This window comes from Plasmodium yoelii (assembly GCF_900002385.2).
Source record: "Plasmodium yoelii strain 17X genome assembly, chromosome: 12".
Taxonomy (NCBI): Eukaryota; Apicomplexa; class Aconoidasida; order Haemosporida; family Plasmodiidae; genus Plasmodium; species Plasmodium yoelii.
The window spans coordinates 1,376,157-1,401,521 of NC_036184.2; the positions used below are offsets into that span (position 1 = coordinate 1,376,157).

The window sequence follows — 25,365 nt, forward strand, 5'->3', positions numbered from 1 at the left end:
ATATATAAATATATATATAAATATATTTATATTTTTTTTTTTTTTTTTTGTATTTTGGCTGTTTGTACATAAAAATAATACAATATGTATAATATTTTATGTCGGTTCAGACAATTTCACAACGTATTTGGGGGCATACAAATATTGTTAATAAATTTATATAAGAATACAAGAATAAATATTCTGAACGGCAAGCTGCGGACAAACAATAGCTATATACGTTCATACATATTTATCCATAAAAAAAATATATATAGCTATATTATATTAAATGAAATTATAACGGGTTTTTAATATTTATAATAATAATAATCATACATTTTTTTAAGCAATATATTCATAAAAAAAAAAAAATGTTATATAATTTATATTGCATGTATTTTTTTTCATTTTTTTTTCATTTTTTTTTTCTTAAACAATGTTATAAAAAGTGTAAACATAATTTATCTGTAGAAAAAAAATTATTAACCTTACTATCAAATTATTCTTAACTCTTTTTTGTTTCTTTTTATCTCCCTCTTTAGAGACATTATATATATATTTTTTTTTTTTTTTTTTTTTTCATTAAAAATATTTTCATATATACACTACTCCTATAATCCATATTATATGTATACCCTCCTTTAATATTTATTAAATATAAAAAATAATTAACAAGGCATATATATTTTATGAAATTTAATTTATTGAGAAATAAAAGAAAGGTAAATATCTTTTTATGCGAGAAAAAAAATAGTAAACCTTACTTAAGACAAAATATATATATTTTTTTTTATCAAAAATATTTCTACATTTTAAATATACATAATTGAAAGTGCCTGGAAATATGTAGTTTATGGATTTTCATATACAAAAAAAAAACTAACAAAAAATTAATAATAATGCTATTTATATAATTTCATAAAAAAATAAAAAAATAAAAAAACAAAAAACCAAAGTAATACTACATTATTTTTTGCAAGGTGAAAAATGAAATATTTGAAAGAATTAGCAATATTTTATAATGTGGATGTGTATATAATGATAATAATTTTTTTTTCTATATTTCTACTTTTTTTGTGTAAATAAAAATAGTACAAATCATAACTATATTTGTATGTTATGCAGTTTTGATATTTCTCTAAAATAATATATCTTAGTATCCTTAATTAATTTTCAAAGGTGTATAAATATATTTATATGATTCCCTCATTTCATTTAAGGTATTTTTTTTTAAAATTAAACGTGATAGTACCCGATTTATTTTGCTTAACTTAAAATATTGTAATTTTTAAGTAGGCTTATTTTGTATATACTTAAAAAATAATTGTGTAATATTAAGCACGTTTATTTATTAACAATCAGGTAATATATATTATATATATATTATATATATTATATATATTATATATTTGTGTGCATATATATTTTATTTTAGTTCTTAAACTGTATAAGCTTTTAAGTATGAAATACACATTATATTAATACTTTGTGAATTTATTTTTTTCTCTTTTTTTTCGTAATTCCTATTCTGTTATAATTGATAATTCGTTTGTATTTTATCATTTTACCATTTTATCATTTTACCATTTTATCATTTTACCATTTTACCATTTTACCATTTTATTAGTCATTTTCTCTCTTTTTTTTTAACAAATTTGCTCACTTTATGAGATTTTTTTTTATTTTCTTTATTTCATGAATATTAAATTATGTCTATTTCCCAATTTTACTGATTTTGCAACCCTTGATAAAGCAAGCACACTTATTAGCTATTAAATTGTTTATTTTTTTATTTTTTATTTTAATTAAAAAACAAATTTAGTACTATGAGAAAAATATGGTTCATTTTTCAACTATATTAAATTTAAGAATTTTGTTTTGCACATAATATATAATCTTAGATCATATATATATTCGTGCATATTTAATATATAGTGCATCCTTAAATCATATAAATATATATACGAGCATATGTTTTTTTTTTTTTTACACACACGAAGATATAAAAGGTGCTAATTTTCCAAAATGGAAAATATGAGAATACACATTTCAAAACTTGTTTTTGTATTAATATGTAATTTATAAATTTATAAATTAAAACATTACTTATCCAAACTAGTAAAATGTCAATTCGTAATTATATGTTATTAATAAATTATTATATATGGCAAAAAAATGTTTTAAGGATCATTTTTTCTCCTCTCAAGATATTTTTTTTTCGTCTAGTATTTTCCTTTTTTCCTTTTATTTTTCTCATTTTTTTTTTTGTCAAAAAGCTTTAAGTATTTGTATTATTCATTTTTTTTTGTTTACATTTGAATATCATTTTTTATTGGCCTTATCACTTTTTTTTTAATTCCGTTTTCTTCTTGGATTTTATTTTCATTTATTTACGAATTAATACATAATCTTTTATTAGTTATAACTATGTTTGATCTTACAATATATTTTATTCATTTATATTGCATATGTACATATAAATATGTATATCCTATTATCACAATTTTTGTCATAAATATATTGTTGGTGTAAGTTTAAATATGTTATGTGTATGTATAAATGATAATACACCCCCCATCCTTCATGTTCTTTTTCTATCCACATTTTTATGTATACACAAGGAATAAATAAAAGTCACATACTAATGTGAAATAGCCAATTCTGACATCTTTTTTGCATTAAGCAGATAGAGAATGTTATACACATATAAAAGTTGTATATCACTGATTATATCACTGATTATATCGCTGATTATATATATGCATACATATATATACATATGTTATTTTTACTCTTTCTTTTTCATTTTCTATTTATTTATTATTTGCTAATTTTACCAATTTCATATTTTCCGTCATTTTTTTTATTATCACATTACAATATTATAAATCTGATGTGATTCAAATTTGAGCTTGCCCTCCAAAATACAAACCACTCCTTTTTTTTAAGCTTAAATAGAGAAACATAGAGCAAAAAAAAAAAAAAAAAAAAAAAAAAAGCAAATATCCATTTCATTATATATTAGTATCATGGGTACTATATGTATGGATGGGGTTTGTAGAACATTATTTGATATATGAAATGTATATAGTTAATCTTAGAATGATGAAGCGTAATATTTATTTTTTGATTGATGAAAAATATTGTATATATACATAGACATGTAATAACAGATATATTAGAATATAATTATATAGAGTAATAAAAAAATATAAATTGTGTATGTATAAATATTTGTATAGATGCAAACGTTTCAAATTTCTATCAAATTTGTTCCCTATTTGTATACAAAATGCATGGAATTACCTTAACCAAATGTAAAATATATTTTAACAACATATATTCAACAGTATCATTAGAAGAGAAATTAGGGGGAGGTACATATGGTGATGTATATAAAGGAAAAGTAGTAAAATATAATAATAATAATAATGATTTGTATCAAAATACAAATTATTTACCATATGATTATTATACCGATGATTTTATTTTTTTTAGAAAAAACATATATGCAATTAAATTTTTTAAAGATGATTTAAGAACAATAAATGAAGAAGGAATTAGTTGCACAACATTAAGAGAATTGAGTTGTTTAAAAAATATAGGAAGACATCCAAATATTTTAAGATTAATAGATGTAACTATTGATAGACAAAAAGGTATTAGTGAATATATTAATAGACAAATATTACAACATTATACATCTAATTATCATCATCAAGTTAAAATAGATATGGTTCCATTATCATTAGATCAAAAATTTATATTTGCTGCTTATGAATATTGTGATGGAGGTGATTTAAAAAAATTAATTCAAAAAACTAAAATTAACGAAAATCAAGCTGGATTATGTTTAAAAGAAGCAAAATGGTTATCTTTTCAGTTATTAAACGGATTAGCTTATTTACATAATAATAAAATGTGTCATCGTGATTTAAAACCTGAAAATGTTATGTTACAATATACACATAATAATAAATATTTATTAAAAATTGGAGATCTTGGATTGTGTAGGGAACTTAAAAATGATGGTGATATGACACCAACTGTTTGTACTATTTATTATAGGCCCTTGGAAGTTCTTCTCTCCAAATTTGACCGATCCAAAATGCGGCCCCCAAAAAATGGAGGCGGAAGCGGAAGTGGAAGTGGAAATGTGAGCGGCAAAGGCGGAGGCGGAAGTGGAAGTGGAAATGTGAGTAGTAAGGGGGGAGGTGGAAGTGGCAAGGGGGGAAGTGGAAGTGCGAGCAGGAAAAGCGGAAGTGGAGGCGGAAGTGGAAGTAGCAAGGGCAGAAGCGGAAGTGGAGGTGCCAGTGGGACTGTAAGCAGGAAAAGCGGAAGTGGAAAGGGCAGAAGCGGAGGTGCCAGCGGAAGTGGAGGCGGAGGCGGGACTGTGCGGAGGAGCGACGAGGCGTATATGGGAGACGAGATGTTTGAAAAAAATTACGAAAGTTTTAATGATAGAGATTTTCAATATGGGTTAAATGTGGATATATGGTCAGCAGCCTGTATCATTTGTGAATTAATAATTGGTAAACCTTTATTTAGAGGAGTAACAGAATTTGATTTAATTATCAGAATAGTAAATTCGTTGGGAAAACCAAATAAAAATGAATTAGAATATTTTAGTGATTCTCGTTTTTATCCTTTTAAAGATGATTTTTTTAATATCAAAATAAAGGATAGAAAAGATGCATTAAATGTAATTACAAATGGTAAAATAGATGAATTAGGAATCGATTTATTAGTTAAAATGTTAAAATATAATCCTAATGATAGAATAACAGCAGCAGATGCTTTATCACATCCATGGTTTTCTGATATAAGATTTGATAATTTAGATGGTATAGGAGTATATAATTGGTATGTACATTGCTTAAAATATTATATAGGAATTAAAACGTTTAGAGAAATCGAACAAAGAAAAAAAAATTTACTTACAACTACAATGATATCTCATTTTTTATGTAAATCTAATGATAAATATGCTAAAATAATTTTTAAATTAATTAATGAAACATTTAAAAATTTGGGTGGATATAAAAAAAGTGGAAGAAGATCTTTTGCTATTTTTGCTGATAAATATGCAAATGAACATAAAAATAATAATGGGTTTATTAAAAGAGCTAGTATAAAAGTATTAAATGATATGAAAGAAAAAAATGTAATGGAAACAAATGAAGAAGTATCTTTTTATGATGATAGTACTACATATTACACTTCTCCAACAAATTCTCTTAAAAAAATAAATAAATTTAAAAGATCAAGTTATCATACAAATATTCCTGAACAGTCATATGAATTTATTAAAGGAATACGAGTTAAGCGTAATTTATCAATACCTGATATGTCAAGTCCAAATAACAAAAAACATTGTAGAGATCAAAAGGGCTCAGCTACAACTACAAATAGGGGATACACTCAAAACCATCGATAATTCAAACGCGGTAGCAATGAGCAAAATATGCCACTGGCGAAGTGGGAATCGGAAAGTTGGAAAATTTGAAAATTGGAGTGATGAAGTGGTGGAGTGATGAAGTGGTGGAGTGATGAAGTGGTGGAGTGATGAAGTGGTGGAGTGATGAAGTGGTGGAGTGATGAAGTGGTGGAGTGATGAAGTGGTGGAGTAAAATTGTGCATTTTCAAGCTTAACCTAATTTTCCTTATTTAATTCGCTTTATTTTACTTACACAACCATGTTTAGAAATAAAAATTAGCTTATCAAAATACCTTGTGTTTGCAAAAGGTCATACTTATTTTGTCTATTTTTTTGATATATTAATGGAAAAAAAATAAAAATAAAAAAATAAAAAAAAAAATAAAAAAATAACAAAATTTCCCATTTTATAGACATAATAATACATATATGCATTTCCATTTTGAGAATCTTTCATTTGATAATGCATTTTTTATTTTTTATTTTTGCAAATTTTTTTTTTTATTTATAATTTTTCTGCTAAAACGTTAGCCACTTTTTTTTGTGTACTCGATTATACCAATTTATATAATTTTTTTTTTTTTTTTGAAAAATTTACTAAAATTTATATGCTATAAAAATAGTTTGAAAGATGCAATTTAATTATAGAGTGGCTCTCCACTTTTATTTTGAACAAATTTGTTTTATTTTGAACAAATTTAATAATGATAAAAACAAAACAAATATGTTAAAAATAGTGCACACCCGATTCATGCTCAGTTTAATCTTAGGGTTCAGGGTTTAGCTAAATTGAATTTGACATGATGGGCATTTTGTGTTATGAGATGTTAAAAACCATCTATAAAAGGAAAGTAAAATAATGAAATAATAAAATAATGGAATATTAATGAATATTTTACAAATAAAATTGAATAAATCAAAAAGGAATATGAAGGAGAGAATCTTACTTATAAAGGCAGTGACTGTGATAGGAAGTGTTGCATTTTGAACATACTTTATCACATGTTTTCTTATCATATAATATCATAAAACATATATTACAATGTGATTTATTTTGGAAATAAGAGTTCATAAGACTGTCAAACTTTATAAATATTTCATTTATGTTTCCTATCCTTGCATATTTGTACATGCTCTTTATGGAGTTGTGTATAGGGGCTCGTTTGTCTGAGATGGTGGGAAATGGAAAATGGGGAAATTTATTTTGGTATTTTTTTTTGGTATTTTTTTTTGGTATTTTTTTTTTTTTTTTTTTATTTTGATATTTTATTATTTTTTTTTTTATTTTTTATTTTTATTTTTTATTTTTATTTTTTATTTTATTTTTCGGCATACCGAGAGACTCGATCTTGTCATTTATGACTAAAACGGAGAAGGGGTAGTTTGGCATGAAGCTTAGAGAAAGTTTGGCAGTGACACCTTCGAAGTTTTGAGAATCATCATCCTCTGTTATCTTAAATTTAAAAGTAAGAGTTTTGTGAAATTTATCATAATAATATGTTGTGCTAATATAATTTTTGGAAATATTTTCTAATTCATTTATTTGACTATTTATGATTAAATTTGATAAATATAATTCATTAATATTTTTTATTTCTAATAATTTATTTTCATTTATTATCATTATAGATTCAGTTGGATATACTGAAATTAGTTCAAGTAAGAGATTTATACTAAGTAAAAATATATATAATTTTTTTTCATTTTTTTTTATAAATTTTAAATCATATTTTTTATCTGAATCATTATACATACAACTTATTTTATCAATACCCTCGAACTTTTCTAAAAAATTGTAAATGCCAATATCATGTTCTTCTAAATATATCAAAAAATTTTTATATAATTCAAAATCATATATAAAATATTCGGATGATAGACATATATTTATCAAAAATAATAATATATTTAAATAATTTCTTTTTAATAAAAATGTATATAAATCTAGGGTGCTCTTATCTATATCTATCATTAAAAAGGGGTTTACAATTCCGCTTTTTAATAAAAATAGTGGGTTTGCCTTTTTCCCTTTTTTCCCAAAGCCGCCCGGCCCACTCTCGCAATGTTGCCAATGTTGAAAATTTTGGCAATGCTGCCAATGCTGAAAATTCTGACAATTTTTCAAACTTTCCAAACTTTCCAAACCTTCCAAACCTTGCTCGGGCTCTCTTTTTTCGACGTCTCCCACGGAGCGACAATTTTGGTTGCGGCTGCAATTTTGGCTGACATTGGGTTCGTTTGAAGATTGTGTTATAGATATTTCATTTTGCTTTTTCTTTTCATTTTTCTTTTCATTTTGCTTTTGCTTTAGGGAGTTAACAATTTTCGCACTATTTACATAATTATTTTCGCTAAAAAAATCATCTTCAGTTTTATGGATATATAATTGTGTTCCAGATATGACCTGTTCTTCCCAATTAGCGCTTCTTCCACTTTCGCTTCCACTTTTGCTTCCACTTTCGCTTCCACTTTCATGACTCATTTTTTTTATTATTAATTGCTCATATTGTTCCACATTAGAGTCGAAAAAAGAATACAAAAATTCATTTTGACAATTTCTGTCTATACATAAATATGCATTTAAAATTTCAAATTTTTTTGGATTATTTTTTTTAATTTTATCGAACTCTTTTACCAACACAATATTTAATAATATTATACTCATAATTCTGTTAATAAATATTTTATTTTTTTTATATTTATCTATATTTAATACTAATATATATAAATAAAATGTATTAATATATAGATCAAATATTTTTCCTTTAATTGTTTGTAGCATTTGACTGGTTATATCATTTTCAATTATTTTATCAAAAAATAATAAAGACTCATTAAAAATGTGTTTATAATTATTTATTCCTAAATCTACAGATAGGAAATAAATTTTTTTAGTTCCATTTAAATATTGTGAATAATTTTTAAATAAGAGTTTTAAAATGTGTATACTTATCAATTTTATTTTTTTATGAATAAATAAATTTCGACATTGATTTATAGACAAAATAAAATAAACAAGTTTTATTATATTTTTTATAATAGTTTCATCTTGAATTATTTGATATTTTTCTTTTTTCATAATTAATAATATTACAAATTTTAGAAAATATAATCCTATTTTATTTTGACCAAAAATTGTATCTATCAATTTTATTGAACTATTATTATTTACTTTTATTTTTTTAATTTTTCCTGATTTATTTTTCTTAAATTTGTTATCATCTTCTTTTAGTTTATTTCCTAACACGCTGTCTAAATTTTTTATTTTTTTTTTATAAAAATTAATTTGATTGTTCCATATTTTTCTGTAATGCCCATTTAAAAAGGAGAGATAATTATTTAGGCACCCTTTTATCATCGCTTCGTTTGTTTCGTCAACTTCCTGACCATTTTTATATAATTTTTCTAATTTTGAGTTTTTGATCTCTGAATAGTTCATATCTATTTCTTCGTCTTTACTACTAATTAAATATAGAGCATAGAAAAATATGTCATAATTTTTAATAGATAAATATTTTATATTTTTAGTCAAATTTTTAATAAGTTGAAAATTAATTAAGCTAGAATTATTAACATGTTTAGTAATACATATTAAATGGTATAACAAATTTAAAGTTCCTATTTCATTTTTTTCGCATAGTTTTAAATTCAAATTTTTATCTATATAAGCATGCAATTTTTCTGGAAAAAAAATTTTTATTTTATTTATTTTGTCATCATACAATTCTGCATCGTTTTTTTTGTCATACAATTCTGCATCGTTTTTGTCATCATACAATTCTGCATCGTTTTTTTTGTCTCGATTTGTGGTGGCTTCTTTTGATTCTACACAATAGTTGTATTCCTTTATATAATTTACTACACAATTTTTAAATAAAAATAATTTTATTTTTAATTGGTATAAATTATTTGCCTTTAAATTTACTAATTCGTTTGAAATAGTTTCTAAAAATGTATCACCTGTTTTATCTATTACATCTTCTGTCTTTCTTTTAATTCTTTTCAATAAAAATTTACATATATTTAAAATTTGATAATTCTTAACAATTTTTATAATATAAATAATATCTGAAACGGTTATATCTTGAGTGTTTACATTTTTAATATATGTTTGTTTCCCTTTTTTTTTAAAGTAATAATAATATATTATAAAAAAGGACTCAAATTTACTGCATTTATTTATTTGATACTTTTCTAACTCTTCTTTTAAAGATAATAAGAAAAAAACAAATTCTTCATCTTCGATATTTTGATAAATAAAATAATAAAATGTGTCTAAATTTGTCATATTTTCTACAATTTCTACATTTGAATAATTCAAACATTTTCTTATTTCTTCATTATACAATAAATAAGTAATATTTTTTATATCACATATAGTTAAAGATTCTATATTATTATACAGTTTATACAATTCTATGAATCTATTTATATATATATTGCTTAAGACATCGCTTCTTTGCATTTCCAGCCGCATCCGCATATCCTCATCTTCCCCAAGCTGCCCAAAGTTGTCAATTTTGTCAATTTTGTCAATTTTGTCAATTTTGGAAATATTTTCAAATTTATCAACGTTGGCAAAGTTGGAAATATTTTCAGACTCACAAGTGGCCATCCCACTGGCTATGCAAACAGTTATGTGGCAAGTTTGAGAATCGATAGTTATTGTTTTGTGATTTAAAATAGTGTTAGAGTTGTATGAAGTATGATCGGAGATATTTGATAAATCTGAACGTTCATATGATTTGTCACTATTTATTTCAGAATCATTTATTTCACTATTAGAAAAGTTAACTATATTATTATATTCAGAATCTGTTAAAAATTTAAAAATATTTTTCATAACAATTAGACAAGAATAAATTGTTTCTTTTTTAAAATGTGAAAATAAATTTATACAATATGTTTCAATATTTTTTTTATTAATTTTTAAATAAATATTTAAAAGGAAATATAAATATAAATTATTTAATTTATTATAATCAGGTTCATTTTCTATAAGTCCGAAATTGTTTATTCCATATTTAAAAACATTAAATTTTTTTTTCTCAAAAATTTGAAAAAAAAAATCAATAAAATTATCTTCACAAAATATATTATTTTTCATAATTCTATTTTTATATATATATAATATATTATTATAAAATATATTTCCAAATAAAATTTTATTTTTTGAAACGTCAATATTATATAATGCTGTATAAAAAGAGTTAATTATATTATCATCACTATTTTTATTATCTTCCAAATTTTGTGAAATAGAAATATATTCTATATATATCGATAAGACTGTTTTTTCAATATTAATAAATTTTTTATTCTTATTTTTCAGAAAACTTATTAACTCGATACACACTTTTAGTTTCATTTCTACATCATCCTTATTCGAAGGGGTGTCTACCAGCATCTGCATTGGGAAAGGAACGAACATGTGTAAAGAACGAAAATGTGTAAAGAACGAAAATGTGTAAAGAACGAAAATGTGTAAAGAACGAAAATGTGTAAGAACGAAAATGTGTAAAGAACGAAAATGTGTAAAGAGCGGAAGTGATGAGAATGCACTCAATTGGGAAAGACAAAAAGAGAAGAAAGATAAACAATTTATTTTATCACCTTTATAAAATCAGATGCTAATATATGATGATCTTTAATGCCTTCTTCAAAACATAAATATATAAAATTTAAACAAACGCGAATAAGAGAAAAATATGTATTTTTTTCAATATTTTCTGAACAAATTATATTTTCAAAATTTGTTAATATTTTTATTAAATTTGTAAAATATTCATTTTTGTCATCAACATAATTACAAATAAATTGTAGAATAAAAAAATTATTTTCTAAATTTGGAATTATTTTATAATTTTTTAATTCAATCAATTTGAAAATAGAATCAAACAGATTCTTAAATGTATTTATTAAACGCTCTTGAGTATTGTTCAATTTGTTTATATCAATATGTTTATTATCTTTTGGAAATATTAAATCTTTTAATTTTAAAAGTAATTTAAAAATAAAACTAATACCATCATTATATATATAACCATATTGTTCATTACCACTAGACTTTTCTAATTCACTATTTTTTATTTCGCACAATTTAGAAATATAAAAATCTAACATATCAATAACATCAAGTAATAATGAATTGGATAAATTTTCAAAGGATCTTATAAAATGTGTAAATGTATCTATAAAATAATTTTCGTCTATAATTTCTTTTTCTATATTATTTCTTAAATCTTTTAGTTTTTTTTTTTTTTTATTATCATTATTTTTGTTTTTTTCTGTTTTCTTTAAATTTTTTACATCATAACAATAGTAACTATTTTCAAGCATATCATATATATACATGTTTTTAAAACAGTAACTATAATTTGAAAATCCTTTTTGTATTAAAACTATTTCTATTGGTAAAATAAATATATTTCTTCTTAATACATTACAGCATTCACATGCTTCTAACTCTCTGTTTGTAGCTTTGCACTGGCCATGGTCCGAACTCTGGCCCGTAGTTTTGTCATTTGCATTTGGCAATGTTTTCGAATCTGCTTTCGAATCTGCTTGCGAAAATGGGCTGAACAAATCGCATAAGTATAGGAGGATGTCATAATATATTATCAATGATGATTTTTTTTTATTTAGTAATAAAAAATAAAAAATAAAAAAAAAGAAAAAAAAATTTTGTTGGATATATTCTTTTTGAAATATATAAATAAATAAAGGAATGTTAAAATTAAATATATCATTTTGATAGACTCTATTTTGTTTAACTAATGATAAATAACTTCTCAAGAAATTTGTATTTATTAATTTAATATTATCAGAATAAAAATACATTAATAATATATGATTAATATTTTTAAAAATATATTCTTCTTTATCACTTAATATACAACATATGTAATTATAAATAGTTGTATTTGATTCATAATTTATATCAAAATAATTTATTTTTTTTTTTTTTAATATATATATTATATTATATATTGATAAATATATTATTTTTCTTAATTTTAAATTTTGATTACTATTTTTATATATACTATTTAAATGTCTAAAAAATATTTGAAACATATTATTAAAACATGAAAACTCATTTTTTATTTTATCTTTTAATACGCTATTATTTTTTTTCTCAGTTTCGCTGTCATTTTTAATACTCTTCACAAGTATATAAATAAAAGATGGAAAAAAAGATAAAACGTTAAATAAATAAACAGTACTATCATAATCTTCGTTATGTGCTGTACTATTTAAATTAGATGTTACTGTTTCTTCTATATCTTCTTTTATATATTTTAGACAATTATATAAATTTGTAATATTCACATTTAAAGATTTTATATTTTTATATAATTTATTTTCTTCTTGCATTCGTATTTTATTTGCATTCTTTTCGCCGTCATTCTTTACTTCGTCATTCTTCACTTCGTCATTCTTCACTTCGTCATTCTTTACTTCGTCATTCTTTACTTCTACATTCTTTGGAAACATTAAAGTGAGGATTTCCTTTGATATACAGTTAACCTATAAAAAAAAAAAAAAAAAAAAAAAAAATAAAAAAAAAATAAAAAAAAAAAGATATATGGCTCTAGTTACATCCCTATAAAATATCTTTATAAAGCATATTATTATATATGTATAAATATTATTTACATTCTTGTTGTAGTCGAAAGTTGAAACAAACAAAGGAGGAAAAAACGTTTGCAAATGTCTTTTTATTTTCTTGTTGATTCTGTTGATAAATAGCTGGAGGCATACATTTAAGCCTGAAAAAAAAAAAAAAAAAAAAAAAAAAAAAAAAAATATATATATATATAAATAAATAAATATATGTGTGTATTAAATGCAGACAGACAAAATAAACACAAATTGCAATGTAGGAGGTTGCATAAATAAAAAAGGTTTATTTATAAGTACACAATGTATAGTCAAAAAAAAATATTATTACTTTCCCTGATATTGCAATTTGGGTGAAATATTAATTTTTTATAAATATTTACAAAACTTGGAAATACATTGTTAAGTTCATCTTCGTTACATTTATTTAGATGACTAAGCAAATCCTACATTTATAAAAATAAAATGAATAAAATAGGATGAATATAATGAATGGCTATGTATTTACGATTTCGAAACTTGTCAAAAAATACGGAAAATTTTCAAAGCTTTATCTAATTTGAAAACCTACATTTAAACCTTTCAATTTAGTTTGGATATTTTTTTTTTGAAGTTTGCTAATACAATTAGTTACTATGTGAGAATTTTGAGATTCTATTTTTGTAATTTCATTTTCATTCGTCTCTAAAAATATGTTAGTTAAAAGGGCATCCTTGCTTACTAAAAATGGGAAATACGCATAGAAATTGAAACAGAACAAAGCAATAAAATGTATGTATGCATGTATGTATGCATGTATGTATTATGTATGTATATAATTGTAAACATTCTTAAGCTTTATATATTTTTCTAAGTATACTATAATTCCCTTTGGGCACATATTCATCCTTCAATTTTACTACTTTTTTTTTTTTCATCATGTCATATCTATTTAGTGTGTTAAAAAGCTTAATAGATCATACAGGTATAGATATAAACAAACCTATTAATTAATGGGCAAACATGTAAGCATTCACAAGTATGAAGCATTATACATTTTCAGGGGAATAATTTTTATTTTTTTGATATATAATTTTTTCCATTAAAATGTAGTTAAACTTTTAACCATTTATTGAAAATGTAATAATCAAGAAATCATAATATTGCATATTTTATATTTATATATATATTGTTTAATGATATTTTCCCCGATGTGCTTTTTTTTTTTATCTATGCATAATATTTATACAAAAAAATTTACGTAACATCTATTCTTATACTATTTAAAAAAATAAAATTCTTAAATTATTTTTTCGTACTTTGGCTATATATTTATTTAGTTTTATAAAATTTGGCAAATACTATTCATCCATTTTATTATGCAAATTATCCCTATTATATATATACGCTTATATTTGTCATTTTTTTTTTTTATTATTTATAATTTCTCATAAAATAAGAATGAGAGAATTTCGAAGATATCATAATGGTTTGTTATATTGCAAAAATTAAGAGATAACAAATTATAAATTTATTTCATGTACATGTAATATTAGGATTTCTCTATACATCCATATATATATATATAATACAATTTTTTTACGTATTTTTCCAGACGACCGTCAACATAGAAAACATAATAGATCACATGTCAAATATGGCCGTTCCAATGTATAAAATGAAATAAAATGAAAAAAATGAAAAAAAATGATAAAAAATTGCTACAAAATATGTATATACCCATATATGTGGGGATCCTTTGAGAAACCTCTAACCATTGCATATATATGATAATTTCTTTTGATATTTTTTTTATTCGTTTCCACTTTTCATATAGAATAATGGATATAAAACGAATAACCACTACAGTCGAATAAATAAACAAAATGGGAAAAATAAACATAGAGTAAACATAAATACAAGGAAATAAATGAGTGTGCATATATATACATGCACGATTAATAAATAAATAAAAATAATAAAAATAAAAAAATAATATAAATAATATCCCCATAATATGCATGTCTTCATTACCCCTTCGAAAGAACCACGATCACATGAGGAACGATATGGAACGAAATTCCCATGCCCGAGTTAAAATATCCAACTTGGAATATACAATTAACAAAGAGAACTTAATGGTATAAAGCAAATAACGTTCACGCATGCAATGTATACACATGCAATGTATACATATGCAATATACATATGCGATATACATATGCAATATACATATGCGATATACATATGCAATATACACATGCAATGTATACATATGCAATATATATATGCAATATGTGTGTGTATATATACATATGCAATATATGTGAGTGGCAATAATAACGTGGTTATTGTCTAACATTTTTTGCGAAACTAAGCTTATAATTTTTTTCCAATTTCAATCTTGTTTTGTAGGAATTGTTTACTAATGTATGCAAAGTTGTAAACGTATGGATAAACTATGATCATACGGATAGATCGGATGTAATTTTTTTTTTTTTTTTTAATTTATTATAGCTAGTTCACCAAAAAAAAAATAATAGAATGTGTATGTACATATGCATATTGATTTATTCGCTTTCTTGTGTGCAAATATTTATTTTGAATATTCTTATTTATAGGGAACAGCAGTTTGTATTTTTGAAAGTATAGAGGATGCTCAAAAAGCAATTGATAAATATGATGGTGAGATGAAGATAAAAATTGTGAAACACTTTTATTTTCACATTATTTTGATATACTTTAAAACATATGTACTTAAATTAATTCGGAAATACAGTGCATATATTAGTCAAAATATTCTGACTGTTCATAATTTTTTTTTATTATCTCACCCTTAATAGGCTCCGAGATTGAAGGGCAATCCATTAAAATGGAAATGCTACACAAATCGAATTATGGTTACAAAAAAAAATATAAAAGTAAATGCCCTTGGTAATTTTTTTTTGTATGATTTGAATACAAATATATAATTTTTTTTTTTATTTTTAAATTATTGTTTCGAACAATGTGTCTAAATAGCTAATAATTTGGTCATATTTTATTTGCACTTATTTATTATTATTTTTTTGTTTGTGCATTTTAAAAAAAAAAAAAAATGTATAGGACACTCAAACTTTGTGTACCTTTCCCCTTAACAATAAACTTTTTACTAAATCTTCAAATTCATATATAACTTAATTGATTTTAAAAAATCATCAGGAATGTCATTTCTTAGTGATATTATATTTTCAATTTCATTTGTGGTTAGGTTGTTTTTATTTTCATCATAAAAATCTTTAAAATCTTGTAAATCATTTATATTCAATAATTCACAAATTTCCAATAATTTTAAGAATTCTTTCTTTATATTAATACTTGTTACTGAAGTAAAAAATAACATGAGATTTCTTATGTCGTTATCTATTTGCACACATCCATAAAGGCTAAATTTCTTCGTCATTATAATCCGTTCGATATATTTGCAAATCTGCATGAACAAGGAATGTATAAAACATGCACATGTACATGTGTTTATGCATAAATTATTTACAAGCAAGGTAAAATAAGTATAAACAAAATTTTATAGTAGTGTACATATTAAAATTTATTACCTTTTCAGCCAACATGTTTACAATTATATGGAAAATGTTTTGATTAAAATAAAGAGATATATGATGCAAAATTAACTTAATCTTAACTGTTAAATTATGTATATATGGATCATTTAATTGGTAATAAGAATATTGTTCGCTAGAAATGTCAAAGTTGATATTTTCTATTACTACTAATTGAGAAACAAAATGTATTTTTAAAATATTTAATAAATTTTTACAATTTTCTATATTTAATTTTTCATAATCATTTAAAATATTATCATAATTAGTCAATGCATTATTAAACATTAGTAAATAATTTTGAGTTTTTTTTTTTTGAGATATATCATTTTGTAAAAATCGTTCAGAAAAATAATCATGAATAAAAATTTTATATTTTTGTATATACTGATGGCATGCTTCAATATTATTAACACAATGAGGATAACTAAATTTGGAATTAATAATTTGATTTTCTATATTATTATCTTGATTGTTATTTAAGGGATTGTATAAATTATTATAATTGTCTTGAGATAAATAATTATAAATGTCATCAATTTTTATTTTATTATTAACCGTTTTTGTATTATTTTTAGAATGACCTGTTAATAATTTATCGGAAGTGTTATTTAGGCCATAATGTGTAGTATGGGAATTGTTTGAAGCATCAGCAACGTTATAATTGCTAAAATTGCTAATATTGCTAATATTGCTAAAATTATTTTTTTTGTCATCATCATTATTATTATCAGAACTAATATAACTTAGTGATGTTACAAAATTTTGAGCTATTTGCACAGTCTTATTATTTTTACTATTTTCTGTATAATTATTATTGTCTATGCTTTTTAACAATTTTTTAAAAGAGAATTTTTTTAAATTATTTATGTCATGAATAAATGAAGAATATATATTTCGACTTGTTTTTATATTATCTTTTAAATATTCTTTTAAGGTTGTAGATATTATTATCATAATATTATTTATCAAAACACATATAATATTAATATCATTCATATTTATACTTCTACAAACAGATTTTTGAAAAATAAAAAAAGAGTCTTCTAAAAAAGTGGAAGTATATTCATTATTATTACCTGCACTGTTAATACTATATATTTCATCATTATATGTTGAAATATTTTGATTAAATGGTTCAACTGTTTTATTATTCTCATCATTAATTAGAGATAGCATAATATCATCTGTCAAAATAAATGCTTTATTTATACAATGTCTAGAAAATAGAATCTCATGATCTATATAAAAACATATAGAATCTTGTATAATATTTATATATGGTATATTTTTATATATTCCATTTATATTTGAATATATATTTGTATTTATATAATTTTTTATATCAAACATATTGTTTAATTTTTGAAATTTATTAATATATAAATCATGTAAATATATTTTTATATTAACAAAATTATAACATAATACTGATAATATTTCGATATTTTTATCATAATCTTTTAATTCATCAAAACTATTTATACATAATTTTGCTTGAGAACAAAATGTTTGAAATATTACACTAATTATTTTATTATATATTAATTCTATTTTTCTATTATATATTATATACACTAGATTATCTTTAACCAAATTTTCAAAATATAAATTATATTTATATAAACAATTGTAACAATTTTTTATGCATTCTATATAAATATTATCTTCACTACTAACTATTTTTTTTTTTAACAAATCAATTATTTTATCGATTTCTATTTCTACAAGTTTGTATATAACTATACAAACAAATAAATATTCATCATAATATATTAAATACTCATCTACATCATTTTTATTGCCACATATTTCGTCCTCTTTCCCACCACTTCTATCGCTTTCATTACTACTACAATGCGAATTGTCACTATTTTCGCTTCCTTTAAACGGCATTTCTTTAGAATCGTTTCGTTCGCCTCCACTTACTTCCCCATTCACTTCCCCATTCACTTCCCCATTTTTTAATGTAGAATTTGTATTGTCTGTCTTATCTACAAAGCTTTTTTTATTTTGTGTTGTGAACAAACTTAAATAAATGTTAATTTTATTCTTTACATTTTCAATATCTTTTTTTTTAATCAATTCTACTATTTCATTTTCTATCATCTCTTTTACTCGATTGTAGTATCTATAAAAGATGCAAAAAAATAAAAATGGCCAAATAATTTAGATAAAACATCAAGCATACAACATGTACATATACAAAAGTTATATATTTCATATATTATCTTATTTGAAACAAAAAAAAGGGGGATACATTATAAAAAGAAAATTTGGGTAGTTATTCGACATTTTTTAAATTAAAAATTTTGTGATAATTACCTATTGAGCAAATTTATTTTGTCTTTATTTATTTCATATATTTGTGTATATGCTTGAAATTTTTCATGTGTTTTTTTTTTATCTAAATAATTTTGAAAAATTAAAGGTCTTTTATAATTAACATAATCTGTCATATCATTTTGAAGGGTTTTATCCTCGTCATTTAAAAAGCTGGAAAAATTTTGTTCATATTTTTGTTCATTAAGATGTAAAAAATATAATGAATTATATTTAAATATGTTTTTCCGGATTTCTAAAAATAACTTTAAAAATGGAATAGTATCAATGTAATTATTTATTTTTAATTTTTCTTCGATTTTATTTATATAATCTTCAATTTTTATTTTTAATATAATAAATTCATAAGACGAATTTATATTTGATATAGTTTTGTACACATTTTCTATTTTAGAAAAAGCATCATAGTTACAGTTTTTTTTAAAAGATTTATTTATTTCGTTTAACTTTTTTTTAAATGACATATGTTTTTTTATATAGATATTTATGTTGTCAATATTGTTAATAAAATTTTCTTTTTCCCTTTGTTGATTTAAAGTTATTTTTAAATCAAAATTATTATCCAGCATATCTAGCTTTTCAATATATTCATTTATTTTATTCATATTGGATGTATACTGTATATCAACATTTTTACTACTATTTACAACTGTCTCTTCATCATCTTCATGTTGGCAACTTGATGATGCGCTTGAAAAATTTTCCATTTTCACTTACAAAAAATAACTATTCTCTATCCCCACATTAAGCTCATACATACATTAAGCTTATACATACTTAGTGTGTAGTATCCCATTTAAAAAAAAAAAAAAAAAAAAAAAAAAGTTTCCTTTTATTCACTCCTTTGTAATACTTCCCTTTTATCCACTCCTTTGTAATACTTCCCTTTTAATTATCCTCGATTTTTATGATATTGAGTTTGAGCTTAAAAATGTGTCACTTTACAAAAGTGTGGTATCAGCAAAAATGAAAAAAAAAATATAAAGCCGAAATAAATTCGACAAAATAGTACATAAAATTAAAAAAAATAATGCAAATGCCTTAATAAAAATATTTAACCTTATGAAAATCTAGAAGAGCATAATCGCTTAAAATTGTTAGCCAAATTTAAATAGTAATAACAATACGGATAATTATATACATATAAGAACAAAAAATATAAAAAAAGGTAAACGAAACATCAGGTAATATATAGTTAGGTAATTTTCATAGTGAACACCAAAAATAGGCATTAGCTTTTTAATACATAACATGCCTAAAAAAATATTGAACAGCTAAAAATCTGCAAACTAAATAAATACCCCAAATAATTTTTTAAATCATTAATTTGTTCATATATATACGAGTAATAAATATGAACATGCAATAATAAACGCAAATTTATTTAAAAAAAAATATTAACAAAATAAATAAATATATGAACGCAAAAAAAAAATAGTAGAATGAAATAATGAAAAAATATGACTATGCAAGGTATTTTTTATAAAACAAAAATAATCACACACAATAAATTTATTTATGTGACGAAGTATTTCATTCCAGATAATTCTAAGTCATGAATATTATGTACATCAATGAACTTGCTCTAAAATATTTAATTTTGAAAAAACATTGTAGGAAACAAAAAAATACAAAAACATGTACTGTCATCAAGATTTCCACTAGTAATTGTGCTCTTAACAATATTTTTAGCGAGCTGTGTGCATTCTTTTTTAGTAAACATACATGTATGTAACATATAATTTATATCGCTGTTTTTTGAATCTCGATTATTTATATGCATGTTGTAAATATGATAAATTTTTTGTATTTTTTTATAAATAGGTTTATTCTTTTTTATTATATTTAAAACATAAATCGGATTAAGAAATTCAAAAACACCATCCGATGCGATAATTAGCAAATGAAAAAAATGTTTGTTTTCATTTTTTCCTGATCGATATACATAATTTTTATTTAACGAATTATTTTTAATATGTAAATATGGAGATACGGATTCATTTAAACATAAGTTAATATTTTTTTTTCCCATTTTTTTAGAGTCATTAATATTTTCATTGTCTTTATAAATGGTTATAAAACTTTCAAGTTTTTTTTCAGAGGAATTATAACTTTCATATTTATCTATCACATTATTACAATAATTGTCTGTTTGTTCTTTTTCAATATAATTTACAAAGATGTTATTATTTTGACATAATTCATTTTTCATATTAAGTAAAGAAATGTTTCTAATCGAATTTATTTTTCCATAACTATTCAATAAATATATAATTTTGCAATTTATACATTTTTGTATTTTATAAATATAATGAATATTATTTATCAAATTTATATTATTCATGTCATATTTATATATATTAGAATTGTTAGACAAAATAAAATCCGAAACATTACCTTTCCCGTTTGAATCGGTGCATTTCCCGTTTGAATCGGTACATTTCTCTTTTAAATCGGTACATTTCTCTTTTAAATCGCTACCTTTCCCGTTTGAATCGCTACCTTTCCCGTTTGAATCGCTACCTTTCCCGTTTAAATCCCTACCTTTCTCTTTTAAATCATAATCACCTATTACTCGACATGGATGTAAACATCCATATAATCTGTTAAATTGAATTAAATTAAAAGGGACATTACCTATATTTATTTGTTTTCCATCTTCTTTTAAAATATATTTATTTATTTTTATGATCCAATCTTTTAAATCATTGCTTATCGAAACATTTTCCTCTCTTTCTTTTGTCTTTTTTCCTTTCTTCTTTTTATTATCATTACTGAAATTCTTAATATTTGATACCTCTTCTGTCTCTTTAATTTTAATTTGATAATCGGTTGTTGTAATTTTTTCTTTATGTAATTCCTTTTTATCACATTTTATATTTTCAACTTTTTGTTTTAACTTTTCTTTATTTTTTTCCATTTTTGAGATCAAATAATCCTTTTTTAAATTATCATAAAAATTTAATTTATACATTCTAAGATATTCCATATAGCTATTGCAATTATGTTCAGAATTTAATTCATTATATGAGATCGATTCTTCATTAATAATATAGTTTTTATAGTTAGTTACTTCGCTATTTGAGGGTTTAGAAAATATATTATTTTTCTCAACATCACTTTTATTTTTTTTTTTATTTTTTTTTTTATTCTTCTCTTTTTTCAATGTATTACTCATTGAGTTCGTGTATGCAAATTTTTCCATATCAAATGTCATAATAGCACATTTACTATCCCCAGTATTATTTACATATATATGATTTTTCCTAAGTAACACATTAATAATACATGACCCAGAAAAAGTCTTTAAATTATTATCCAATGTATATTTATAATATAAGATATCAAGTAGGGGATGTAAAAGTTTTAAAGACATGTGAATATTAAAAAATGTATAAATTAAAAGATAATAAAATAATTTATGAACATTTTGAATTAAAAAAATGGAAGCATTTGAATCAGTATGACCATCACATATTGTAAATAAATGCATATCAAACTGAGTAGGTATTTTTTCTAAAATATTTATATTATTGTCTTTATCATTTTGTTCTTTACTCTGTTTATTTTCTGAATTTCTTTTTATAGTATTTTTATAATAGTTTACAAACATTTTTCTTTTTATATCATCAAAATATTCTTTCTTTTGTTTTTTTAAATTCGTTACTGAACTAAAAATTATATCCATTTCTTTTTTTGGTTGATCATTTGGACAATCTCCTTTTTCCATAACCGATAGTATATTGGTATGTTTATTTGTTGTATAAACTTTATTTTTATTATATAAAAAAATTTTTTTTTTTTCTTTTTCATAAAATTCTACATCAGAATATAAATAAGAGATCATCGATTTGAAGAAATTGTTATTTCTTATATTTTTTAAACAACAATTGGTTTTATATTCGTTAGTTTTACTATTTTTTATATATTCTATTTCATTATCATTCTGATTACAAATTATTGGGATATTGCAAAATATACTTTTACCTGATTTGTTCATAGAATTTTGACATTTTAAGCTACCATGTTCATTAAAAAACATGTCTGTGAAATAATTATTTGGTAAGTTATCATACATTCTAAAATGCCGACAAGTTTTACACTCGATCATATAATCATTTAATGTAAACTCTTCATTCATTAATTCGTATTTTACATTATCATGATGTTTTTTAATTATTTGATCTTCTCCTTTTTCCTTTTCTTCTACATTTTCAATTTTATATGAACAATTAATATTATTCCTAGCCGAGTCAGAAAATAATTCGATTTTATCATGATCAGTAATACGTTTATTATTACTACTAGACACGTCGTCATTTTCGCAAATAACATTTGAAAAGAGACGCTCATTATTTTTATTTTTATTTTTATTGTAATAATGTAAATATTCAAATTCGTCTGAAACGGTAAAATCATCTGAATTGTGTGCATTATAAATAATATTATTATTTTTTTTTATATTTTTTTTTGCATTATTCGAATGCTTAAATAAATAATTAAAGTAGCAAAAATTATATTTGTCGTTACTTTTTATACACTCCCATTTTTTGCATGCTTTGCAAACAAATTTAACATTTGGAAATTTCTTTAAATTTTCATTATACGTATAGTAGTTTTCTTCTTGGTCGTTTGGTAACATTTGTGATCTTTCAACACCATAATTTATAACATTTAACTTATAAGGATCAAAATCACCAACTTTATTTTTTTTATTTTTTCTTTTTATTATATATTTCTTCTTATTATTTTGGTCATAGAAAAAGTAATTGCATATCATATCATAGTTCTCTTCTTCTGCATTGTTATGGGTCTTTTGAATTAAATAATATGTTGGTAATGTAAATTTTAGGTAAATTTTTTCACTGTTTTTGCTATGAAATATGTTTTTTCTATTTCCATCATTTTCACCATTTCCACGACGTTTATTAGTTTTATTAGCTTTACTAGCTTTACTAGCTTTACTAGCTTTACTATTTCCACTATTTTTACCTTCCCAGTTGCCTTCTTCATAGTATTCATCACTATCCGTACCAGAAAATTTGGATTCACTATTATGCTTATTAGTAGGCTTCAATTTTAATAGTTTAAAAATATCTTCTAATAGGTTATACTTAATATTCCAGCTTTTATTTTTTTCTTTTAACGAATTAATAAATTTACTGACCTCATTATATATTTTATATGAACTAAACATGGCATGAGAACTTGTATCCTCATTTTCATGATACCTTCCCTTTTTGCTATAAAAACCATAATTAAAAATGAAATTGTTTTTTTTTTTTTCTATTTTACAATCATTTCTGTATATGTCCATCTGGCTTATTTTTTTTTTCACTATATGTAAATATTTATATAAAGAAATAAGTTTTATAGAATATTTATTTATTTTATCATGTTTCAATAAAAAGCATTGGTAGCATCTTTTACGGTCAATTACTAATTCAAAATTTATATATCTATATACATCATTTATTAGATTATATAATAATCTAGAATTATTATTTAGTCTCAAAAATTTGTCTAAATTGTTTTCTCTGTTTTTATTTTCTTTATTAATATTCAGTTGCTCATTTTTCGTCGATAATTGAATCTTAGTTTGTATTTTTTCCATTTTTTGGATTTTTGTCTTTACTGATTTTTCTAGTATGCTAAATGTATTTCGAATGTGGTATCCTTTTTTAATTCTAATAACTGAAAAATATAAAATATCACTATTCCCATATTTTATTATTCTTCCCCTTCTTTTTCTTTTTCGTCGTTTTCCTTTTCTACTTTTTACATTTTTTTTTATTGTTATATCATCAGAAAATTGAATATTTAAATTTGGCTTATCTTCATTTCTATGACAATTCAAATTATTTATAATATTATTTTTTAGTAAGATTGAAGAAAACACTTCATATTTATAAGGTAGTTCTTCCATATCATTTTCTTTGGACTCGTCGGTATCCATATTTTAATAAATGTACGTTTTTAGGAAATTAGCACGTATTAGTTTGAATTTATATAAATAATCGCACATTTATGCATTTGTGGAATTATTTTACAATAATGTATATACTCCTTTTTTATAACACACATTTTTCCTTAGCTTATAATAAAATAAAAAAATTCAAAGTTGTTATTGTCAATTACTGTGAAACTAGCTTTTATCATTTTTTTTTTTTTATTCTATCTATAAAAATATAACCATTAAATAATAATCATAAAAAATAAAAATAATACAAATTGTGGTTACTACTGCAATATAATAATTAAAAAGACTATAAATAAATTTTATTAGAATACTTAATATTATATATATTTTGATATTAAATAGGTGTACATTTAAATATTTAATAAATGTTTTTATTTTATTAATAACTATAAAATTACATTTTAAAATATATGGAATAATAGTTA

The 25,365-nt window shown here is 22.3% G+C and overlaps 5 protein-coding genes across 5 annotated transcripts; 2 read left to right on the forward strand and 3 right to left on the reverse strand.

The window, feature by feature from the left end:
- Positions 1–3,274: 3,274 nt before the first annotated feature.
- Positions 3,275–5,419, forward strand: PY17X_1233700 (cdc2-related protein kinase 5; the record flags this gene model as incomplete). Its single annotated transcript, XM_022956846.1, has 1 exon — positions 3,275–5,419. One exon carries the CDS (start codon positions 3,275–3,277, stop codon positions 5,417–5,419), a length of 2,145 nt encoding a protein of 714 aa, XP_022812686.1.
- Positions 5,420–6,199: 780 nt separating this feature from the next.
- On the reverse strand, positions 6,200–13,959 carry PY17X_1233800 (zinc finger protein, putative; the record flags this gene model as incomplete). The annotated part of the gene is made up of 8 exons (XM_022956847.1): positions 6,200–6,257; positions 6,367–6,586; positions 6,755–10,826; positions 11,033–12,949; positions 13,079–13,191; positions 13,374–13,488; positions 13,614–13,762; positions 13,902–13,959. The coding sequence occupies 8 exons, from the start codon at positions 13,957–13,959 to the stop codon at positions 6,200–6,202; spliced, it is 6,702 nt and encodes a 2,233-aa protein (XP_022812687.1).
- Positions 13,960–14,482: 523 nt separating this feature from the next.
- Positions 14,483–15,959, forward strand: PY17X_1233900 (RNA and export factor binding protein, putative; the record flags this gene model as incomplete). Its single annotated transcript, XM_022956848.1, has 7 exons — positions 14,483–14,510; positions 14,637–14,692; positions 14,859–14,927; positions 15,067–15,162; positions 15,437–15,505; positions 15,643–15,706; positions 15,865–15,959. The coding sequence occupies 7 exons, from the start codon at positions 14,483–14,485 to the stop codon at positions 15,957–15,959; spliced, it is 477 nt and encodes a 158-aa protein (XP_022812688.1).
- A 213-nt stretch (positions 15,960–16,172) lies between these two features.
- Positions 16,173–19,667, reverse strand: PY17X_1234000 (conserved oligomeric Golgi complex subunit 4, putative; the record flags this gene model as incomplete). Its single annotated transcript, XM_022956849.1, has 3 exons — positions 16,173–16,490; positions 16,615–18,748; positions 18,943–19,667. The coding sequence occupies 3 exons, from the start codon at positions 19,665–19,667 to the stop codon at positions 16,173–16,175; spliced, it is 3,177 nt and encodes a 1,058-aa protein (XP_022812689.1).
- An 887-nt stretch (positions 19,668–20,554) lies between these two features.
- Positions 20,555–24,916, reverse strand: PY17X_1234100 (protein phosphatase, putative; the record flags this gene model as incomplete). Its single annotated transcript, XM_726349.2, has 1 exon — positions 20,555–24,916. One exon carries the CDS (start codon positions 24,914–24,916, stop codon positions 20,555–20,557), a length of 4,362 nt encoding a protein of 1,453 aa, XP_731442.2.
- Between the last annotated feature and the right edge of the window lie 449 nt (positions 24,917–25,365).